Source organism: Carcharodon carcharias, chromosome 1 (genome assembly GCF_017639515.1).
Source record: "Carcharodon carcharias isolate sCarCar2 chromosome 1, sCarCar2.pri, whole genome shotgun sequence".
Classification (NCBI taxonomy): Eukaryota; Metazoa; Chordata; class Chondrichthyes; order Lamniformes; family Lamnidae; genus Carcharodon; species Carcharodon carcharias.
The window spans coordinates 30,382,037-30,404,365 of NC_054467.1; the positions used below are offsets into that span (position 1 = coordinate 30,382,037).

General features: G+C 40.3%; 1 protein-coding gene across 4 annotated transcripts in view; it reads right to left on the reverse strand.

Annotated features, from left to right (window-relative positions):
- Nucleotides 1-15,986: 15,986 nt before the first annotated feature.
- setd7 (SET domain containing 7, histone lysine methyltransferase) overlaps nt 15,987-22,329 on the reverse strand; it is a 29,188-nt gene continuing 22,845 nt past the window's right edge. For 3 of the 4 annotated variants that reach the window (XM_041185275.1, XM_041185289.1, XM_041185282.1), the window contains 3 exons: nt 19,914-20,031; nt 19,649-19,806; nt 15,987-18,107 (listed from right to left, as the gene is read on the reverse strand). In XM_041185275.1, the coding sequence (XP_041041209.1) occupies nt 17,927-18,107; nt 19,649-19,806; nt 19,914-20,031 (457 nt within the window). In that variant the 3' untranslated portion in view covers nt 15,987-17,926. The remainder of the gene's footprint in view (nt 18,108-19,648; nt 19,807-19,913; nt 20,032-22,329) is intronic. The other variant, XR_005942742.1, reaches the window with a different exon arrangement.

Below are 22,329 nucleotides of genomic sequence, written 5' to 3' on the forward strand. Positions count from 1 at the left end.
CAATATTTAAAGTTAAAGTTAATCAAAGAACACTATAATTTAGTGACTTTTAAAAAATAAATTTGTGTTGTTCGTGTTGAATGATGGGTACCTCAAAAGAAATAGTCGAGGGAGCAATCTTCAGTATATTCTTGGATGAGTACAACACCTTGTTCACAATGTACCCGATCTTGTACTTTTCCCTCCTTTTATTCATACAACAGTTAACCTGAAAATTAAATTTCAGGGCAAGGTATTTACTACATTAATGCAATCTGAACTTAAGTTTTGATTTAGAGTGTATTGATGGTAAAATGAGGCTTAACAGTCAACTCTCTGTTGGGTTCCTGGCTTCACCAGTGACATTAAAATCATTAAGTTCACACTGTCATTCAGTGAAAGGTATGTCACAGCTGAAGCATGTGTACTGATAATCGCATGGAATGGTGCAACATGATTTGGCATAGCGTTCTTCAGGAACTCAGCAGTTGGGGAAATTACAGCGCAAACCAAGTTACACAGATTAAGTTGGACAATTCTGTAGGAATACCAGTAGGCACTTAATGCAAATATGGAATGTGTGAAAAATATGTAGTGAAATGTAAGATTACATATTATTTATTATTTCATATATGACTTGGTTTAAATATGAACTCCTCCAAAATGTGGAATTTTTGGTCTTTTTTTATAATAGTTTTAAAACCATTACATTTAAATTGGAGAGTGTTCTCCAAGTCTGAAAATGGAAGGAACTCAACTGATGAAAGGATTTGTAATAATAGCTGGAACAATGAGATTTTAAAAAACATTAATAAAATCTTGCCATAGAAATTATGCCTGTCTTTCATTAGCTATCATGGAATATAACTGTCTGTTTCTAGCATTTGTGAACTAACTGCTGGGTGCAGACATCTTTTATGCTCATAAATTGTCAAGTAATTAGAGAATCAGGTGTAGAAGCACAATTTGGAATTTGCCTCATTGTCAGTGTTAAGATTTAACTATTGCTTAACTCTGGAATCCATTATAAAGAAAGCATTTGCAGGACATTTAGAAAATTATAAAACCATGTTAACTCTGATTGATTCAATGAAAGGAAAATTGTGTTTAACAAATTTATTAGAGTTATTTTGAGGATGTAACAAGCAGGGTGGATGACGGAGAACCAGCGGATGTAATGTATTTTGATTTCCAAAAGATGGTTGATAAGGTGTCACTAAGGTGTCACATAAAAGATTACTACACAAAGTAAGAACTGATGGTGTTGGCAGAAATACATTAGGATGGATAGCAGCTTAGCTAACTAACATGAAAGTGTGTGTCAGGATAAATGAGTCATTTTCAGGTTGGCAAACAGTAACTAATGGGGTGCCACAGGGATCAGTGCTGAGGTTAAATGAGTGGGAAAAAATGGCAGATGCTCGATGTAGGAAATGAGAGATTATTCACTTTGGTGGGAAGAACAGAAAAGCAAAATATTATTTAAATGGAGGCTACAGAATGCTGTGATTCAGAGGCATCATACATGAAGGACAAAAAGTTAGTACACAGGTATAGCGACTAATTAGAGGGCAAATGGAATGCTACCCTTTATTGCAAGAGGGATGGAGTATAAAAGTAGAGAAGTCTTGCTACAATTGTACAGGGCATTAGTGAGGCTACTGAGTAGAGTTTTGGTCTTTTTTTTTTTTACAAAGGAGGAATATACTTGCATTGGAGGCAATTCACATAAGGTTCACTAGGCTGATTCCTAGAATGAAAGGGTTGTCTTATGAGGAAAGATTGAGCTGATTGGGCCTAAACTCATTAGAGTTTAGAAGAATAGAGACGATCTTATTGAAACATGTCAGATTGTAAGGGGGCTCAACAGGGAAGATGCTGAGAGAACATTTCCCCTCACTGGGGAACCTAGAACTAGTTTCAGAATAAGGGGGCACCTATTTAAGAGAGAGAAGGAATTTCTTCTCTGACAGTTGCAAATCTTTGAAATTCCCTACCCCAGAGAGCTGTGGAGGTGGAGTCATTGAATATATATAAGGCTGAACCAGAGAGATTTTTGAACTATAAAGGGGACAAGGGTTTATAGGGATCAGGTAGGAAAGTGGAGATGGGGCCAGACACTGAATGGCAGAGCAGTTTTGAGGGGAGCTACTGCCTAGTCCTGCTCCTTTTTCTGTTATGTTCAATTATGTTGGGTATTATTGTTTGTAAGAATTGTAATTGAACTTAATAGGAAAATACACCCATACAATTTAAAGACTTCATGTCTTTTCATTGTGATGCTCTACATTCTAGGGCTATAGAAACATCGTGAAAAACCAATTACTGGACCATTAAAGACGGTTTAGCTGAATTTGCCGAGTTGAGCTGAGCTATAAGAACTATGTGGACTTTTAAGCAGTTTACTAGTTTGTATTTGTGCTCGGTCCAACTTCCATCTTTCCTTCCTTTCAAAAGCTTCCCAGGTTCTATGTTCAAACCTCGCTTTAGATTTGAGCACAAACTACATTGTTAGAAGTCAGATGAGACATTACACAGAGACCTTTACTTGCAGGCTCTGTGCTGCATGCATAAATCATTTTGGTGTAAAGAAACAGATGATAATATAGCCCTTGGAAATGGTAATCTGTAGCCAAAATAAATCATTGTACAGGTCCAGAGCTAGATAATAAAAACAGAAAATGCTGGAAAAACTCAACAGGCCTGGTAGCATCTGTGGAGAGAGAAACAGAGTTAACATCGAGTCTGTATGACTCTCATTCAGAGCCGCAGAGAGGTAAAAATGTGATGGATTTTATACTAAGATAAAAGTAAAAAAACTGTGGATGCTGGAAATCCAAAACAAAAATACCTGGAAAAACTCAGCAGGTCTGGCAGCATCTGTGCAGAGGAACACAGTTAACGTTTCGAGTCCGTATGTCTCGTCAACAGAACTAAGTAAAAATAGAAGAGAGGTGAAATATAAGCTGGTTTAAGGGGGGGTGGGGCAAGTAGAGCTGGATAGAGGGCCTGTGATAGGTGGAGATAGCCAGAAGATGTCATAGACAAAAGGACAAAGAGGTGTTGAAGGTGGTGATACTATCTAAGGAATGTGCTAATTAAGGGTAGAAAGCAGGACAAGCAAGGTACAGATAGCCCTAGTGGGGGTGTGGTGAAGGAATCAAAATAGGCTAAAAGGTAGAGATAAAACAATGGATGGAAATACATTTAAAAATAATGGAAATAGGTGGGAAAAGAAAAATCTATAAAAATTATTGGGGAAAAAAAGGGGAGGATCGGAAAGGGGTTGGGGATGGAGGAGAGAGTTCATGATCTAAAATTGTTGAACTCAATATTCAGTCCAGAAGGCTGTAAAGTGCCTAGTCGGAAGATGAGGTGCTGTTCCTCCAGTTTGCGTTGAGCTTCACTGGAGCAACGCAGCAGGCCAAGGACAGACATGTGGGCATGAGAGCAGGGTGGAGTGTTGAAATGGCAAGCAACAGGGAGGTCTGGGTCATGCTTGTGGACAGACTGAAGGTGCTCTGCAAAGCGGTCACCCAGTCTGTGTTTGGTCTCTCCAACGTAGAGGAAACCACATTGGGAGCAACGAATGCAATCTGCCACCTTCGTCTCCGTGCCCACTTCTTTGGGCAGGAGTCCTCTCCCCATTCAACGGATCCTTTTACCCACCTCCAATATTCTCCCTCCATATGGACCCCTCCCTCTGGATTCTTACCTTCTCTTGATCTTTTCACTGAGAACTGCTCCTCTCACCCACTCTAAACTGTCTCTTTCTGAACTTGCTGCACTCTGTACTCTCAGGTCCAACCCTGACATTGTCATCAAACCTGCTGACAAGGATGGTACTGTTGTTGTCTGGCGCACTGACCTCTACCTCGCAGAGGCTGAGCGTCAACTCACAGACACTTCCTCCTACCTCCTCCACCTGGTCCACAACCCCACCACTGAACATCAAGCCATTGTTTCCAGGACTACTACTGACTTCATCTCCACTGGAGATCTCCCTTCCACAGCTTCCAACCTGATATTCTCCCAACCTCGGATGGCCCGCTTCTACCTCCTACCCAAAATGCACAAACAGGACTGTCCCGGCAGACCGATCGTGTCAGCCTGTTCCTGGCCCACGGAACTCATTTCTTGCTATTTTGACTCCATTCTCTCTCCTCTTGTCCAGTCCCTTCCCACCTAAATCCGTGATTCCTCTGACACCCTACATCATATCAACAATTTCCAGTTCCCTGACCCCAAATGCCTCCTCTTCACCATGGACGTCCAATCCCTCTACACCTCCATCTCCTACCGGGATGGTCTGATAGCTCTCTGCTTCTTCCTCGAACAGAGGCCCGAACAATCCACATCCACCACTACTGTCCTCTGTCTGGCTGAACTTGTTCTCACACTGAACAATTTCTCCTTCAACTCCTCTCACTTCCTCCAAACAAAAGGTATGTCTATGGGTACCCACATGGGCCCCAGTTATGCCTGTTTCTTTATGGGATAAGTGGAACATTCCTTGTTCCAGTCCTACTCTGGCCCCGTCCCACAACTCTTTCTCCCAGTACATCGATGATCGCTTCGGTGCTGCTTCATGCTCTCATCTGGACCTGGAAAAATTTATTGATTTTGCTTCCAATTTCCACCCCTCCATCATTTTCACATGGTCCATCTCTGACACTTCCCTTCCCTTTCTTGACCTCTCTGTCTCAATTTCTGGTGATAGACTGTCCACCAATATCCATTACAAGCCTACTGACTCCCATAGCTACCTCGACTATAGCTCCTCACACCCCGCTTCCTGTAAGGACTCCATCCCATTCTCTCAGTTCCTTCACCTCCGTCGCATCTGTTCTGATGATGCCACTTTCAAAAACAGTTCCTCTGACATGTCTTCCTTCTTCCTTAACCGAGGTTTTCCACCCACAGTGGTTGACAGGGCCCTCAACCGTGTCCAGCCCATCTCCCGTGCATCCGCCCTCACACCTTCCTCTCCCTCCCGGAAACATGATAGGGTCCCCTTGTCCTCACTTATCACCCCACCAGCCTCCGTATTCAAAGGATCATCCTCCGCCATTTCCGCCAACTCTAGCATGATGCCACCACCAAACACATCTTCCCTTCACACCCCCCCCCCCCCCGGCGGCATTCCGCAGGGATCGTTCCCTCTGGGACACCCTACACCTCAACCCCCTCCCACAGCACCTTCCCATGTAACCGCAGAAGGTGCACCACCTGCTTCTCCTCTTCTCACCGTCCAAGGGCCCAAGCACTCCTTTCAAGTGAAGCAGCATTTCACTTGTACTTCCCTCAATTTAGTCTACTGTATTTGCTGCTCCCAATGCGGTTTCCTCTACATTGGAGAGACTAAACGCAGACTGGGTGACCGCTTTGCAGAACACCTTTGGTCTGTCCGCAAGCATGACCCAGACCTCCCTGTCGCTTGCCATTTCAACACTCCACCCTGCTCTCATGCCCACACGTCTGTCCTTGGCCTGCTGCGTTGCTCCAGTGAAGCTCATCACAAACTGGAGGAACAGCACCTCATCTTCCGACTAGGCACTTTACAGCCTTCTGGACTGAATATTGAGTTCAACAATTTTAGATCATGAACTCTCTCCTCCATCCCCACCCCCTTTCCAATACCCCCCCCCCCCACCTTTTTTTCCAATAATTTTTATAGATTTTTCTTTTCCCACCTATTTCCATTATTTTTAAATGTATTTCCATCCATTGTTTTATCTCTACCTTTTAGCTTATTTCGATTCCTTCACCCCACCCCCACTAGGCTATCTGTACCTTGCTTGTCCTGCTTTCTACCCTTAATTAGCACATTCCTTAGATAATATCAACACCTCTGTCCTTTTGGCTATGACATCTTTTGGCTATCTCCACCTATCACAGACCCTCTATCCAGCTCTACTTGTCCCACCCCACCCCCTTAAACCAGCTTATATTTCACCTCTCTTCTATTTTTACTTAGTTCTGTTGAAGAGTCATACGGACTCGAAAGGTTAACTGTGTTCCTCTCTGCAGATGCTGCCAGACCTGCTGAGTTTTTCCAGGTATTTTTATTTTTGTTATGGATTTTATACTGTTGAGGGGGGAATGGTGTGGAGCAGGTGGAGCAAAATAAACAAACAGTCAGCAACAGGTGGGAGCTCAGCAGAGATTTGACAAAGATGTCATGGACACAAGACAAAGGGGGTGTTAATGGTATTCTTAAATACTAAAGAAGGTGGTAATAGTGGCATAAAGGTAACAGAATGTGTTTATAGCAGAACAAGGGTCAGTGCTCTGTGAAAGCAAAACATAAGAACAAGTTACCCTCGTTCTGCTATTAACACATTCTGTTCTCTTACCTTTATGTCACTATTACCACCTTCATTAGTCTTTAACGCTCCGTTTGTCTTGTATCCATGACACCTTTGTTAAATTTCTCCTAAGCTCCCACCTATCCCTGATCTTCTATCTTGCTCCACCTACTCCACACCACCACCCTCTCCCACCAGCAACAGTATAAAATCCATCACATTTCTACCTCTCTTCTGCTCTGAAGTCATACAGACTCAAAATTTGAATTATGTTCCTCTCTCCAGAGTTGCTGCCAGACCTGTTGAGTTTTTCCAGCATTTTCTGTTTTTATTTCAGATTTCCAGCATTCACAGTAGTTTGCTTTTACTCCAGAGTTAGCTTCTGTGTGATATTGGGAACCTAATGTTTTAGTGATGGCAATGCTAAACATATACATACCTCACAGTTTAAACGGTGTCATTGTTTAAATCACTATTTGCATTATATACCACTGTCACACTGAAATATCTCAACACGCATCACCAGACAAAATATTTTGAGGATTTATATAGCGCTATGCAAACATCTCCTACGTCACACAACCAACAAATAAATGACTTTTTTTCTGGTCAGTGTTGGTTAAGGGAGGAATACCAGCCAGGGCATTCTCAAATAGTGTCACGGGACGAAACGTGTTTGACATACAAATGTTTAGATAATATGTTTTTAAAATCTGACCTGTACTACTAAAAAGATAACGGCAGACAGATAGATGTAAATATTAATAAAATAACACATTTATCTCTTGCATTTGGGGTCTTGCCAAGTATTTAGAAATTCGAAGCGATTTCTTGAGCGACACAGCTTCAAACATTTATCATTTGGCTATTTACTACAGAACCTCCCGAAAAAAAGTGATAAGTTTGATGTTCTGAGATCCACCTTGTTCCCCAAATGTAAATGAGGAGCGTCAATAAGGTATAACTCGCGATTGTTATTTGTTCTCCTCCAGTGAGGCATAAAATTACATTAAAACAGCCTTGGGGGATAGAGCACGAACGTCCCCGCCTCAGTTTTCCACACAAGAAGCACCATGAAACAAATTTAACAATTCTTCCCTCAAAGCCTGGCCCGGCCTCACCCACTTTCTGCAGTCACGCTCCAACCCTTCAGAATTCTGGGCTCCTAACCAGGGAGCGCGCGCATTTCCTCCTCCCAAAAAAACAAACATCTGGAACAAAGAAAACTTGCCTCGAAATGTCCTGGCGCAACCCTTAACCCACCTGCCCGGCATAACACATGAGGAAAACGCTACCTTCTCCCCGATGTACCAAAAAGTAAGTACCGCACAATGAATGCGCGAGCGGCTCTTTTACCAGATTTTAAACAATGTTTACTTCGTTCTAAATTTCATCAAGTTTTTTTAAAAAAAAATTGCCTGTTCTTCTTGGAGAAACCGAAGGACTTTTCTTTTCTCTTGTACGGCGACACCAAACGTCTCTCTTAGCAAGCAGACTCTCTGGACTCCATTATCAAACTCTTCCTCTGTTCACAGGTGTAACCAGCTCAGCAGGAACACCTCATCTCATTAACCCTGTCCAGCCCACTTCTTGGCTCAACTACAAGGAAATATGAGATCTGTTCCCACTTTTCTAATTTTCTGCTTTGTGTTATATTTCTACTTTTTTGGGGAGCCGGAAGGAAGCGTTTGTTCCGAATACATCGATTTAAAAAGTGCAGTTGTGTTTTGTCCCAGTCATCTCATTCTCGTTGGTAGATTTACCTGGATTCTCACAGATTATCTACAGCTGAGTCCTCCAAGTTAATGACCACCATGTAAACCATTCCTGGCTTGAGTCATCTCCCTCCCAGGCCTCCACAAACCACGCACTGTTGCTCATCCAGATTCAGGGATGTTTCTTTTCCTATGCTACTAAAGTGGGCGGAAAGATCCTCCTCTCCGTTTGATATTGTGTCTGCCAGTGTTGGGAACTGTTCTGCGGGGAAGCACAGGCTCAAACCTCAGTACCACACCGTGATGAATATTAAGAATGTTTTAAATCTGATACTGTTTTGTGTATCACAAACCATCGCGGATCTGGGGTGGTCCAGCACTGCATAAGCAGAAACTTCCTCTAGTTAAATATTAGGAAGACCACAGCCATTATCTTCGTTCTCCACTACAAACTCCATCCCCTACCTACAAGCTCGATTCTTCTCTCTGGTACTTATCAGATGCTGAATCAGATTGCTTGCAATCTTGGTGTCATATTTGACCATGAGATGAGCTTTGGACAGCATATCTATGCCATCACTAAGACTACCCACTTCTGCTTCTGTAAAATCACCCAACTCCACTCCTGCCCCAACTCATCTGCTGATGAAACCCTCATTCATACCTTTACCTCTAGACTTCACCATTCCAACCCACAATGAATTGCAAGGAAGGTGTAGCCTTTAATCCTACAATTTGGATATAATAAAACAAAATAATTTAATGATAGTACTGAATTAAATATTGATTTGTTATGACAAGGAAATAGTAAATTATATTCACTGTGGAAAGCTATTATGATTTCCTGTTTTAAATTAAGTAAGGAGAAACTGGGCATTGCCCCAGTCTGGGATTCCATGAAATGACTTTTTGATGGAACTGCTCTGATGACACTCAAATACATTTATATAATGGCTGTGGGTGACACTCAACAACAGCTTGCTCAAAGAGCTCTCACATTCTACCCTCTGTAAACTTGAGGTTATCTAAAATTCTGTTGCCTGTGTCCTTAGGTGCACAAAATCCCTTTCATGTGTTCGCTAACCTGTTTTGGCTCCTGGTCAATTTTACCTCAATTTTAAATTTCTCATTCTCATTTTCAAACACTTCCATGGCCTTGCCCGCCCCATCTCTGTATTATCCTCAAATCCCACAACCCTCTGATGTAACTCTTTCGAGTACAAACCTGTTTCCATCTGTTTCAGATGAAGTTACAAATTTTGCCATTGTGAGATTTGAACTCTTGATAATCTTTTAAATTTTGAACTCTTGATCTTGGAGTTACAAACCCAGTACCATAACCACTTGGCTATTTAGACCAAGCTTAACTCTCTGATGTATATGCATTAATCTAATTCTGATCTCAATTATCTCTGATTTTAATTGCTGCACCGGGGGTAGCTTTGCCTTCAGTTGCCTGCATGCTAAGCTTTGGAATTGCCTCCTTAAACTTGTCCACCTCTCTTTCCTCCTTTAAGATGCTCTTTGAAATCTAGCTGTTTGAGCAAGCTTTTAGTCATCTGCCCTGATATCATCTAATGTGACTTTATAATGCTCTTATCACTTGGAACATTTACTTAATGTTAATGGCATTATATAAATACAAGTTGTTGTTGAGTGTCACCCAGAGCAGTTTCATCAAAAAGTCATTTCATGGACTCCCAGACGGAGTAATGCCCCGTTTCTCCTTAATTAATTAAAAACAGGAAATCATAACAATAAATTATACTCATTGTGGAAAGCCATTTCTTTGTCATGACAAATCAACATTTAATTCAGCACTATCATTAAACTATTTTGTTTTATTATATCCAAATGTAGAATTAAAGGCTACACCTTCCTTGCAAGTCCCTAATCAATTCAGCATTTACATTTTTTTGAACTCCTTTTATATAGTAGTTATCAATAATTTTCTCCAGGAATCATTCACATTAACATTGATGTGTTGCTAACAAAATAAATTAACTTCTAATCTTAACCCAACACCAGCTTGTTCTTATAAAGCATCTTTAGCACAGTAAAACAACCCAGGTTCCTCACAAGAGCCACAAAAGGAGATATTAAAGCATCTTAAGGATGGAAAGAGAGGTAGAGGGGCTTAGGAAGGGTATTCCTGAGCTTAAGACCTTTGCAGCCAGAAACATGGCTGCCAACAGTGGAGCAGTTAAAATCTGGGATGCTCAAGGCACCAGAATTGTGGAAGATTACAGAGATAGAGGGGAGCAAGGCCATGGAGAATTTGGAGAGAAGAATGGAAGTTTTAAAATTAAGGGGTCTCTTCACCTGGAGCCAGAGTAGGTCATGGGACTTGGCGAGAGTTAAGGACACAATCAGTAGTTTGGAAGACCTCAAGTTTACAGAGGGTAAATATAGGAGGCCCGGTATGAGTTGTTTTGAATAGTTAAGTCTAGAAGTAACAAAGACATGGATGAGGGATTCAACAGTAGATGAGCTGAAGCAGAAGCAAAGCCATGTTACAGAACTATAAATAGTGATGGCACGGATATGTGGTCAGAAGCTCATGTTGGGGTCAAATATGACACCAAGGTTGCGAATTGGTCCAGCCTGAGAGTTTCCAGAAAGAGGGATGGAGTCAGCGGTAAGGGACTGGAATTTCTGATGGTAACCAAAGACAATGGCTTTGATCGTTCAGATATTTAACTAGAGGAAATTTCTGCTCGACTGGATGTCAGACAAGCAACGAGGCAGTGTAGAAACCATAGAGCGGTGGTGCTGAAATATAGCTTGGCATTGTCAGCATACATGTAGAAATAGACTCTATTTTCAGTTGATGTCACCAAGGGGCAGCATATAGATAGATAATAAATAGGAGGGGCAGAGGGCAAGGATAGATCTCTGCAGGACACCGTAGGTAACAATGAAAAGTCATTCTCTGGCTATGCCTGAATAGATAAGAACATAACCAGATGAGTGCAGACTCACCCAGCTGGACAACGGTGGAAAGGCATTGGAACAGGGTGGTATGGTCAGCCATGTCAAAGGCTACAGATAGATCAAGAAGGATAAGGCTAGATTACCTTTGTCATGATCCTATAAGATATTAACTTTGTTAAGAGCCATGGCAAGGGTAAAAACCTATTTAGAGAGTCTCTGATATGGAATTCCAGAAAAGGTAGCATGACCAAGAATTTACTCATCCAAACTAGCAGATATGAAAAAATTAAAAGTTTATAACAATTTGATTAATTGATTAAAGTGAAATGAATAAATAGCCAATATGAGTTAGATTGAAGGTGAAAAGGATTATAGAACCAACTTTTCAACTGAACTGACCCGTCGGACATCATGATTCCTCTGTTTTACAGTCCATTGTCTCAGCAGAAATTATGCACTCAGAATAATGTAGATTGATATGTCAGCAGTTTATCTGATTACTTTGGATAGTGTGCAGACATTTCACAATGTTTCAAAACTTCACCCATGGTTGGTTACCTCCTTTCAGAGATTAAGCAAGACTTAATTTCAGTGTGAGCTATTCAGTATATTGGAAGATACCAGTTTGGACAATAACCTTTGATTGCTTGGGAGTTTGTTATAACGATTGACCAAGTTATAAACTCATGCATATTTATACATTTCTCAGCTACTTTACCTGTGATCTTACACTGGGTTTAGTCTATAGTTCAAGTTCACCTCATCTTTTCAGGTCATTTTAGTTCAATCTACACAATGTGAAAATAGTAAGTGCTAAGCACAATTAAGTTTATCTTTGGATGAGTCAGCTCACCTCACACATTACTGCCCATCTTTATTTAACTCCTCATATTGAGGCAATCTAAATATTTTCATTGCAAATAGATTTCTTGAAAATTTTTCATGATAGTAGAATATTAACCACATTGCATACACCAAAACTAAGGAGGTCAGGGAAGTTGAATACTGTCTTTTCACTTCTAGGAGCTACATTTAAATTGTTCCCGAACTGAAAAATACTGTTGTGCCCACTGTGAACAAGGTACAACTTGTCACACCTCAGGATTTTATGACCAGTTGTCAGTCACATTAAAAAATGATATACGAATGGCTTGCTACTGGTGTGTGCAGCTGACTTATCCAAGGTGATTAGCACATTAGGAATTGTTTCTTGTTCTGTAGGTTTAGGCTGCTAGTTATATGCAGTACTGAAACAAAGCTACACTATCAGAATTGCCATTAAATTGAGTAACCTGAAAGTAAAAAGTCCAACTGTACAATTCAAAGAAGAGCAGGAGAGTTCAATTGGTGCCCTGGCCAACATTTATTCCTCAACCAATATCTAAAATAGAAGATCTGGTCATTCATTTACTTTTGTCACTGTTTGTGGGAGCTTACTGTGCAAAAGAATGGCCAGACAGATCTGTGACAACCTGCCTGGAAAAGTGCAGGCTCCTCGTGCCTTGTTCTTAAGACAATTCTAATGAAGTGACAGGAGTTCAATTAGGCTTTCTTCTAGCATCCCTCTTATCTGTGGTCAGTTTAGAAGTCTACCTGCTGTTCCTTGTGGTTGACCAGTGTTGCTGCTCTTTATCCAATCAAATCAGGATGAAATGTAATTTCCAGATGAAGAACTGCTGGAGAACTGAGGATAATTGGATTAACATGGATTCAGTTTCCATTTTAAAAAGTCATGAATTCTATTCTTACTTTATATACTTTTATTTTACATTACTTTGCCATTTGACTATGGGCAGAGCCTATTCTCACACAGTTTCTTTAAAGGAGAGGCTAGAGTGAGAGTTGGAAAACCACTTGCACCATCACTGGCACAAAAGGTATAATTGCAGTGTGACAAGTTTACACAGACAATTTCCATTATAAATGTAAAAACTGTACAAATAAACTGTGGTAAGTTGGCAAAAAAATGACAATAGGAAATAAAGTGCATATAGGTGTAATTTTAATGTATTATAGATAAGGACAAATGTTTCTCTACTGTATTAAGTTAATAAGAGATTGGCTATACAGTGTAAAAAGTTTATCAAAACCAAAGCACAACTATAAACTGCTTTTCCCAGATGCATCTTGCAACCAAAACAGTTTTCACCCTAAGAGAAAAAGTGCACACTCAAACAGTTATTTTGTATAACGATGTTTATTTGTAGGTAAGTTAGAGAAATCCATATCAACGATTTTCTAAAGAAATCTCAACTATTTGTTGGATCCTTGATTTATGATACTTGCTGGCTTCTGATTTTACCACTGTCTAGGTAAACGTAATTTAAAAAAAATTCTTTCATGGGCCGTGGGCATCACTAGCTAGGCCTGCATTTTTTTGCCCATCCCTAATTACCCTTGAGAAAAGTGTTAGGGATCCACCTTGAACCGTGTAGTCCATGTGGTATAAGTACACCCACAGTGCTGTTAAGGAGGTAATTCCAGGATTTTGAGCCAGCGCCAATGAAGGGATGGTGATATAGTTCCAAGTCAGGATGGTGTGTGGTTTGGAGGGGGACTTGCAGCTTGTGGTGTTCCCATGCATCCACTGCCCTTGTCCTTCTAGGGTGGTAGAGGTCACAAAATTGGAAGGTGCTGTCAAAGGAGCCTTGGTGAGTTGCTGCAGTGCATCTTGTAAATGTTACACACTGAAGCCACTGTGCATCGGTGGTGGAGAAAGGAGTGGATGTTGAAGGTAATGGATGGGATGTCAATCAATGAGCTGCTTTGTCCAGGATGGTGTTGAGCTTCTAAAAAGTGTGTAGGAGCTACACTCATCCAGGCAAATGGGGAGTATTTCACCACATTCCTGACTTGTGCCTTGTAGATGATAAACAGGCTTTGGGAGTCAGATGGTAAGTTACTTTCTGCAGAATTCCCAGCTTCTGACCTGTTCTTGTAGCCACGGTATTTATGTGGCTGATCTAGCTCAGTTTTTGGTCAATGGTAAGACCCAGGATGTTCACAGTGGGGGATTCAGTGATAGTAATACCATTGAATGGTTGGACGGAGGGGAGATTGTTGGATTCTTTCTTGTTGGAGATGTTCATTTCCTGGCACCTGTGTGGCACAAACGTTACTTGCCACATATCAGCCCAAGCCTGAATGCTGTTCAGGTCTTGCTGTTGGCACACGTAAGATAGTACAAATATCATTCCAAGTATAACTGCTATGCAAGAGATAAACTTTCTCCCTCTGCCCCTTACCAGTTCCCCTCAAACTGCTAGCTAGGTAGAGCTATAGAAACCTGTAGTACAAAAGGAAGCCATTCAGACCATCACAGCTCTTTGAAAGAGCCATCCAATTTAGTCTCACTCTCCAGCTTCCCACCCCCATAACCCTGCAAATTTGTTCCCTTCAAATACATGTCCAATTACCTTTTGATAGTTTCTATGAAATCCAATTCCATCACCCTTTCAGTTAGTGCTTTCCAGATCATCATTACCCTGTGAGAAACAATTTCTCTTAATTTCCCTTCTAGTTCATTTGACAACAATCCTACAGTGAGTAACTCACCTCCTGACTCCCCAAAGTTTGTCCACCATCTACACGGCACAAGCCAGGAATGTAATGGAATACTCCCCACTTGCCTGGATTAGTGCAGCTCCAACAACACTTAAGAAGCCTGACACCATCCAGGACAAAGCAGCCCGCTTGATTGGCACCCTTACCACAAAGATTCACTCCCTCCACCACTGACGAACAGTGACAACAGTGTGTACCATCTACAAGGTACACTGCAGAAACTCACTAAAGCTCCTTAGGCAGCACCTTCCAAACCCATGACTGCTGCCATCTAGAAGGACATGGGTAGCAGATACTTGGGAACACCACCACTTGAAGTTCCACTCCAAGCCACCCACCATCCTGACTTGGAACTATAATCACCGTTCCTTCACTGTCGCTGGGTCAAAATCCTGGAACTCCTTCCCCAACAGCACTGTGGGTGTACCTACAGCACACGGACTGCAGGGGTTCAAGGAGGCAGCTCACCACCACCTTCTCAAGGACAGTTGGGGATGGGCAATAAATGCTGGTCTAACCAGTGACTCCCACATCCTGTAAATTAATTTTTTTTAAAAACAGTCAACTTGTCCAAGGAACAATTTCTCCCCGCTTTCTCTAGCAAAACCCTTGAATTCAAATACTTTTGAATACCTCCAATTCTCTTTAACCTTCTATGCTCCAAGGAAAACAATCCCACTTCTCCAATCTCTCCTTATAGCTTAAGTTCCACATCCCTGGTAAATCTCCTCTGTACTTTTCCAGGCCTTAATATTATTCCTTAAGGTGTGATGCCCAGAATTATACATGATACTACCTGACCATATGACAGTCAATATTTGAGCTAACAGTAATGTGAAGTGAAGTGGACAGCAGTGTTGTTTTCTTCACTTACAAGCCACCTGATCTTACCGCTGATGAAGGACCTGGGTTCCACTAGATCACTCCCAGTAATGGCATAGTTGAGTTTGAAAATATCAATGTGAGGAAATCAAAAGATACAATTCCATGTCAATGGCTTCTGCAAATTCCACCCACCCCTTTCCTTTCAATACTCAAGGTACTGAGTTCTGAATGCTATCATTCCATGGGCACTGATAATTTTCTCGTAATGCACCCAAATGGTTATTCGTCATTTGTGAGCCATGAGCCATTAGCAGGCTATTTGAACATCAACAGTAGACTTCATAGATAAGCCTGCTCATGACCTTGCCTAATCACATTAGGAGCTGAATTTTTTTTCTCTACTTCTCAAGCCAGGGATGTTAAAATTAACTGTTCTGCTCCCATTTCCACTATATCAGAGATCAGATAACTCAGCATAGAACAGAGGTTGAACTCTGGTCCTTTTTGGCCCGAATAGTTCAGTACCACAGTTTCCTATATCCATTAAATTCCCAAACTTTACAGTTAATAGTTGATAATCTACCTTTGTAGCTTAGATTAAAAAGCAGATCACAGGATCCAAGTTTTAGGAGGTGAAATTAGTGAACAGTCCAGTCAGTTGTAAGCTTGGAGCATTTATTGCCACTGACAACCTACTGCTATAATATGAATTAATTCAGCAATGCAGAAGTTCTGCACCAGGTTTTGATGTTCAATATGTTGACAACTCCACAAAGGCCATTAATAAGGATACACTACAATGCTGTAGAAAGATGAAAAGGTACATTACATTTATTCTGAAATACTGTAATCCTTCCCTCATTTTGAATGAAATTAAACTGATCTGAAGCAGAAAAATGACTAACAAGGTGAGGCTTAAAATAAGTGATATTTCATGTTTGAAAACAAATCATGCACAGTCAGAATCATCAAAATATTGATATATATATATTACATGTTTAAGATCAATTCGATCCATGATTTGTTCTTCTCCACATGTTCCTATCTTTATGGTAAAAATCCATGTATTCACAATTTACCACTTTTGTTTAAATGACCATTAGAAAACAAATTTTGTTATCCTATACCAAGTTATTAACTTCATATATTGATTACAGCATAATTCAGTTTGTCAAAACCAAAACATATTATAAATGCTTTCCCGCCCCCAACCAAAACAATTCTCATGCTCACCCAGACACTCTTATAAAATGCATACATTTTCATTTATTATTACACTAAAAGAATACACACAATCAGAATACTCGCGGGAAATCTGTAAACTTTTGGAATAACTCCATTCTCTCGTACTCTCACCAGTGAAGCTTTTTTTCAGTTACATTAGCAAAACTATGTAATTTTAGTAAGGCTGCAAACACCAGTTACAAAATGCAGAGCTTAACTAGTCAAGCTTTCAGGAAAAAGCATTGTACTGAAACAAAAGTTTAGATTGTGCTACTGTTCTCTAGAAAAAAAATGCTTGCTTGCTTGTGGCCAAGATTATAGCTTTACACCTGAAGCAAGATTAAATGCTATTTGAAATAATGTTTCCACATTATTACAAGAATACTCTATTTGGATAATGCTGCATCCCTTCAGTTGCTGGCTTTGATTACTCAGTATAGTGAAATGAACAGAAAATGGAAAAAATGACATCTCACACTTTATCAACAATGTCACACCATTCACTATGAGTTAAGCTGCTGTATCTGAATGCCAGAGTGCAACATTGTTGTCAATAGCTGTATTTCATATATTAGTATTAAATACCAAGTCAGGTCAGAGGATAAATCATATGCAAGCTAATGCACTTAATCATTATTCAAAAAAAATTCTTAACTCATTAATTAATTATCAGTAAAAGACCTATAAATAACAATACTTCATCCTAGTGATATTGATATGTAACTCAAAATGCTTACTCCAGACACAAACTAACTTTCAGAGGACAAACTTCATCTAACTGTGCTATGTGTTATTCACAATTAGTGGACAGGGTACAAAAATTACACAAGCCTGTGTTAGCTTTCACTGAAACCCCAGTGACAACACTGAATGATGCTGATTTAGTGATCAGTAGTCACAATCAGGTTAACTAAAAGTTTAACAGCTGTTAATGATGGTGTTTCAACAAAGTTTAGGAGGTGAACACTATAAACCCATAAACAGTACGTGGAGAGTTAGGTTTGGCTAAAACCACCTTAATTTGAAACAGTAAAAATGGCCAAGAGTATCCAGCTGTTCATGAACCATTTTAGAAAATTGCACACTGCTCATAAGACTGCCAAGTAGGACAAGCTACATTGTGCAATTAGTAGGTTAATAGTGTTTACTGCTACATAACAAACTTTCATGTGCTAAAGGCAAATGTATATTTACTTGCTCAAGTGCCTTATATATTGTATTTTGCAAAAATTAAACCTTGACTAATTTAAATACAAGATGAATGATAGTTCATAGAACAGAGCATTTTAAAAGGTCCTGATCTGGCAGTTCCATATAGCTTTAGTGCATAGCTTCTTCTGCTTTTGCTACCTGCTTAAAGAGAAAGCTGCATAAATTTCATTTCCGCTGAACATGTTGGAAGGCCTGCAATTCAAGCTTGTACCAGTCAGGAGCTTCTGGGCCACCCTTGCCTGCAGAATAGTGATCATATCCATAAGCTACTGTAAGTTCTTCATCCTTCTGTACTGCCTGGATGGTGCGGATGCTTTTAATAGGTCCAAACCGAGGATGAATAAACCTTGACAGAAAAATTTACAATGATGTATACCAAGGTGATTTTTTGTTTTAAAAAAAGTGGTTTAATTTAAAAATGTTGCACATTAAAGCAAGATGCTCTCTTGGACAATTGCTCAAAGGAAAATAAGGATCATTTGTTGTGCTTCATGGCACTGTTATTACAATTCTGATGCTAAATTCCAGGAAGATCCACAACCAACAAACATCAGCTAAATGGGCATTATGCAAGTGAGAATTAAGAGATGCGAGTATGCTTATTGAGGAGATTTTTAATTGAGTTATAAATTTTCAGGTTTTCTTTTTACTACTGGTAGTACCATACATTCATTATTCAAAGAAGATGTCAAAACCTGCTTTTAGTTCATTTTGTTCTCTTACAACTTCTAGAGCTCGTGCATGTCCATAGCTCAGTAAACAATGATTTGCCTTTTGAAGATGATTAAGGAGACTCAACAGGACATTGGTGCTGTACATGCTACACAGAGGGAGAAATTTATTGGTTTCTGGCTTGAAATTGATGGTGCGATTGCAATGCGCACATAAAGATGTCAGCCTAAGGCCTGATCAAAATTGGAACTCCTCTGCATGAAACAGCCAATGCAGCCCTCCCATCACGGCCTTAGAAAGGTTTGTCATCTCACACCCCAAGCGTGTCTGAAGATGGGGAGGCAGGAAGTGGGACAGATCGGCCAGGACCAGCATTACTTCCATGGAGCCCAAAGCAGCAGTCCTGCTCCTCCAGAAATTAAGCTTCAAAAAAAAACTTCTTTTCTATATTTTTGTGGTTAATCACTAACAGTCCCTTTTGTGGCCTACTGGCTAGGCCAAAGAAGTGAAACAACTGGAGGGAGGATGCATGGCCTCAGAATATCCGACGATCACCATTACGGTTTTTATTTACATAGTTAGGGCACCCAAAGCCCATTTCAGGCAGGCACTCTGCACAGCTAGAAGTCAGAGGCTTCCAAATTGCCAACCATGGCCTATTCAGGGGAGATCATCCCCCAAAACCTTTCCCTCCAATCTCAATTTTTCACCCAAAGAACAAGGACAAATTTCTTACCAGAGTTTAAAAGCTTAGCTGTGGTATTTGGCAAGAATGCACTAGTTGAGCTGAAAAGTAGCAAGTAACATTTGCACCATGTAAGTGCAAGCATTGGCCATCTCCAAGTCCAAGAAGAAAAAGTCCAATTAACTTCCCCCAACTTTCAACAGCTGAGTCTCCCACAACAATGAATTGGCTCTAACTAAAGTTACAATGTTCCTTATCCCTTTTTTGCCTTTCTATAGCCGTGGACATTATGGGAACACTTGCTGAAATTTTTTTACAAAAATAGGCCCAAACAAAATCTACTGCAGTCCAAAGATTATATAGCTAATTAAAACTAAAGTAAAAGATCACTCTTAATTTTACCTTCTCTCCTCAAAATAACCATTTAAAAAGTATATATGACACGTTAACAAATCTTCCCCTCCCCCAGTAATACTTGCACTTGTAAAACTCATTGTTGCAGCTGATCCATAATACAAGCAACTACTTACGTTGCATAACTGCAATTGGGAGTAAAGGAGTGATTTGCTTTGTGCCCCAATGATGCACAGTAGCGTTTTGTACTGTTGTAAGGCTCAGGAACATCTAGCACAGTATCACCATCCAACGATATAGTGTTCCCATTGATAGACCAGTCTCTAGAATCTACCTGGAAAGAAAAAAAAGTGATTTACTTTTAAACAATTGGACTTTTCTGCATTCTTTTTGACTGGTAAATTCTACCTTCATTAGAAAACTTGGAATTGTGCCTCTCACCTCTTCATGTGTTAGCCGCATTCCATTGTAGAAAGCCATGACTGTGTCAGGTTCTGCTGCTACTTTTGCAAATAAACCTTCCCCAGCATTAGGAATAAGAGACTCAGCAACATACACCCTAATTTAGGAGAATTAAAGAAACAACATTTATGTATGTCCTTTGATAAAATATGCAATCTCTTCAGTATATTCAAATTATAACTAAGCATTTGCTTTGTACAATGAAAAGCAGTTATCTGGTTGATCTTGACCAGCTTATTTTTACAAAAGGCGAGGATATACAAGATTGTAAATTTGTTGCAATCCTTGCCTTTGCAACCACATCTGAAACACACTTAGACAAACAAGTTGCAATGGTAACTAAAAGTTACTTGAAGAAGAGGGAGAATTGTGACAAAAGCTCAGCCATGTTAACTAATTTTAAACTTTAATATTCTATACTCATCCTTTGATGAAATACTGTTCAGCAAGAGGTGGAGAAAATCCATCTCTCCTGGCTTCAGTAGTCCAAAGCTATGCTTACCAATGGACTTGATGAAAACAATCTTTACTACACCAAAGTTCATAATACCCATTTTCCAAAGAGATTGGTCCAGGCCATCAGTCATCAAGTAGATTCTCTTGCTTGTGAAGTTCTCTCTCAGACAGTATCATCGTCATGAGCTAATCACTTGTACATAGACATTTTAACACAGAGTGAGCAACCACAAATTACAAAAATAAAACTTAATCCTGCACTTGTACATGAGAATAGTCAGTTTTGGCTCAATGTGTAACACACTTACCCAAGTTAGAAGATTGTGTGTTCAAGTCCCACTTCAGAGATTTGACCACAATCTAGGCCGATTGAGGGAATGCTGCATTTCCAGAGGTGCAGTCTTTCAGAGGAGATGTTAAACTAGGGCCCATCTGCCCACTCAATTGGACATCAAAAGAGTGTTATGGGATATTTTTAAGAGATGAGGAGTTCTCCCTTGTATCCTGCCCTATATCTATCTCTCAACCAATGTCACTAAGTCACATACATCAGGAGTTGAACCAGCTGGTTTCTATGGCTCAGCTTATTGGTTGCCTTTACCAGTTTAAAATCAATGGAAATATTAACTTTCACACAATATTAGTTAGATCATGTTCAGAATATTACATCTATTTCTGGTACCAGGATCAAAAGTTAAGCAGCAGCATTGGAAAACATGCAAAACAAGATATGTTCTTTTGAAAACACATTCTGAACTCAACTTCCTTATTTGTGCTTAAGTTGCCAATGATCCCCAAGGATTTATAACACAGAAATTAAGTGACTCACCATATCCCACCCCCCCATCCCAAATGTACCATTTCTCTTTTTAAACCCACCTCTTTTCTCACTAGTGTCACACTGCATCATATAGCCAAGTAAAGCAGGATGATCTGAAGCAGGGATTTCACTTAGCCTGTTGTCAAACACTGCTCTATGACTTGATTCGAACCAGGTATACATTTTCGGACCAGCCTACAAAATTTTTCTCCCTTCTATCTCTTATCAAAGGATGAAATATTACAAAAAAAATGCATAATTTCTTGGTGTGGTCATAAACTGTGGATATTCATCCAAGACAAGCAATTTGAACATCCATCTGGCCAGATTCATTCAATTTTATGCACTCATAATTAAAGTCCGTTATTCTACTGAGACAGCCACTTTACCACTCCTTTTTTTATTCTTTCATGGAATGTGGATGTCACTGGCTAGGCCAGCATTTGTAGCCTCTCCCTAATTGCCTGGGAAGGTGGTGGTGATGAGTCACTTTCTTGAACCACTGCAGTCCATCTGGGGAAGGTACACCCACAGTGCTGTTGGGAAGGGAGTGCCCGGGATTTTGATCCAGCAACAGTGAAGAAATGATGATATAGTTCAAAGTCAGGGCGGTGTGTGGCTTGAAGGAGAACTTGCAGTGGACAGTGTTCCCATGCATCTGCTGTCCTCTTCATTCTAGGTAGTAGAGGTCATGGATTTGGAAAGCGATGTAGAAGGAGGCATGACAAGCTACCGATGTCACTGTGTTTCGGTGGGATGGAATGTTTAAGGTGGTGGATGGGATGTCATTTAAGTGGGCTGCTTTGACCTGGATGGTGTTGGGATTCTTGAATGTTATTGGGGTTGCACTCATCCATTACACTTCTGACTTGTGCCTTCTAGATGGTAGACAGACTTTGAGGAGTTACACATTGCAGAATTCAGTGATGGTAATGCCATTGAACATCATGGGGAAAATGGTTAGATGGTTATTGCCTGTCACTAATATTACTTTCCACTTATCAGCCCAAGCCTGAATGTTGTCCCGGTCTTGCTGCATAAGGGCTTAAATGGCTTCAACATCTGAGGAGTTGCGAATGGTATTGAACATTGCACAATTATCTGTGAACATCCTATCCC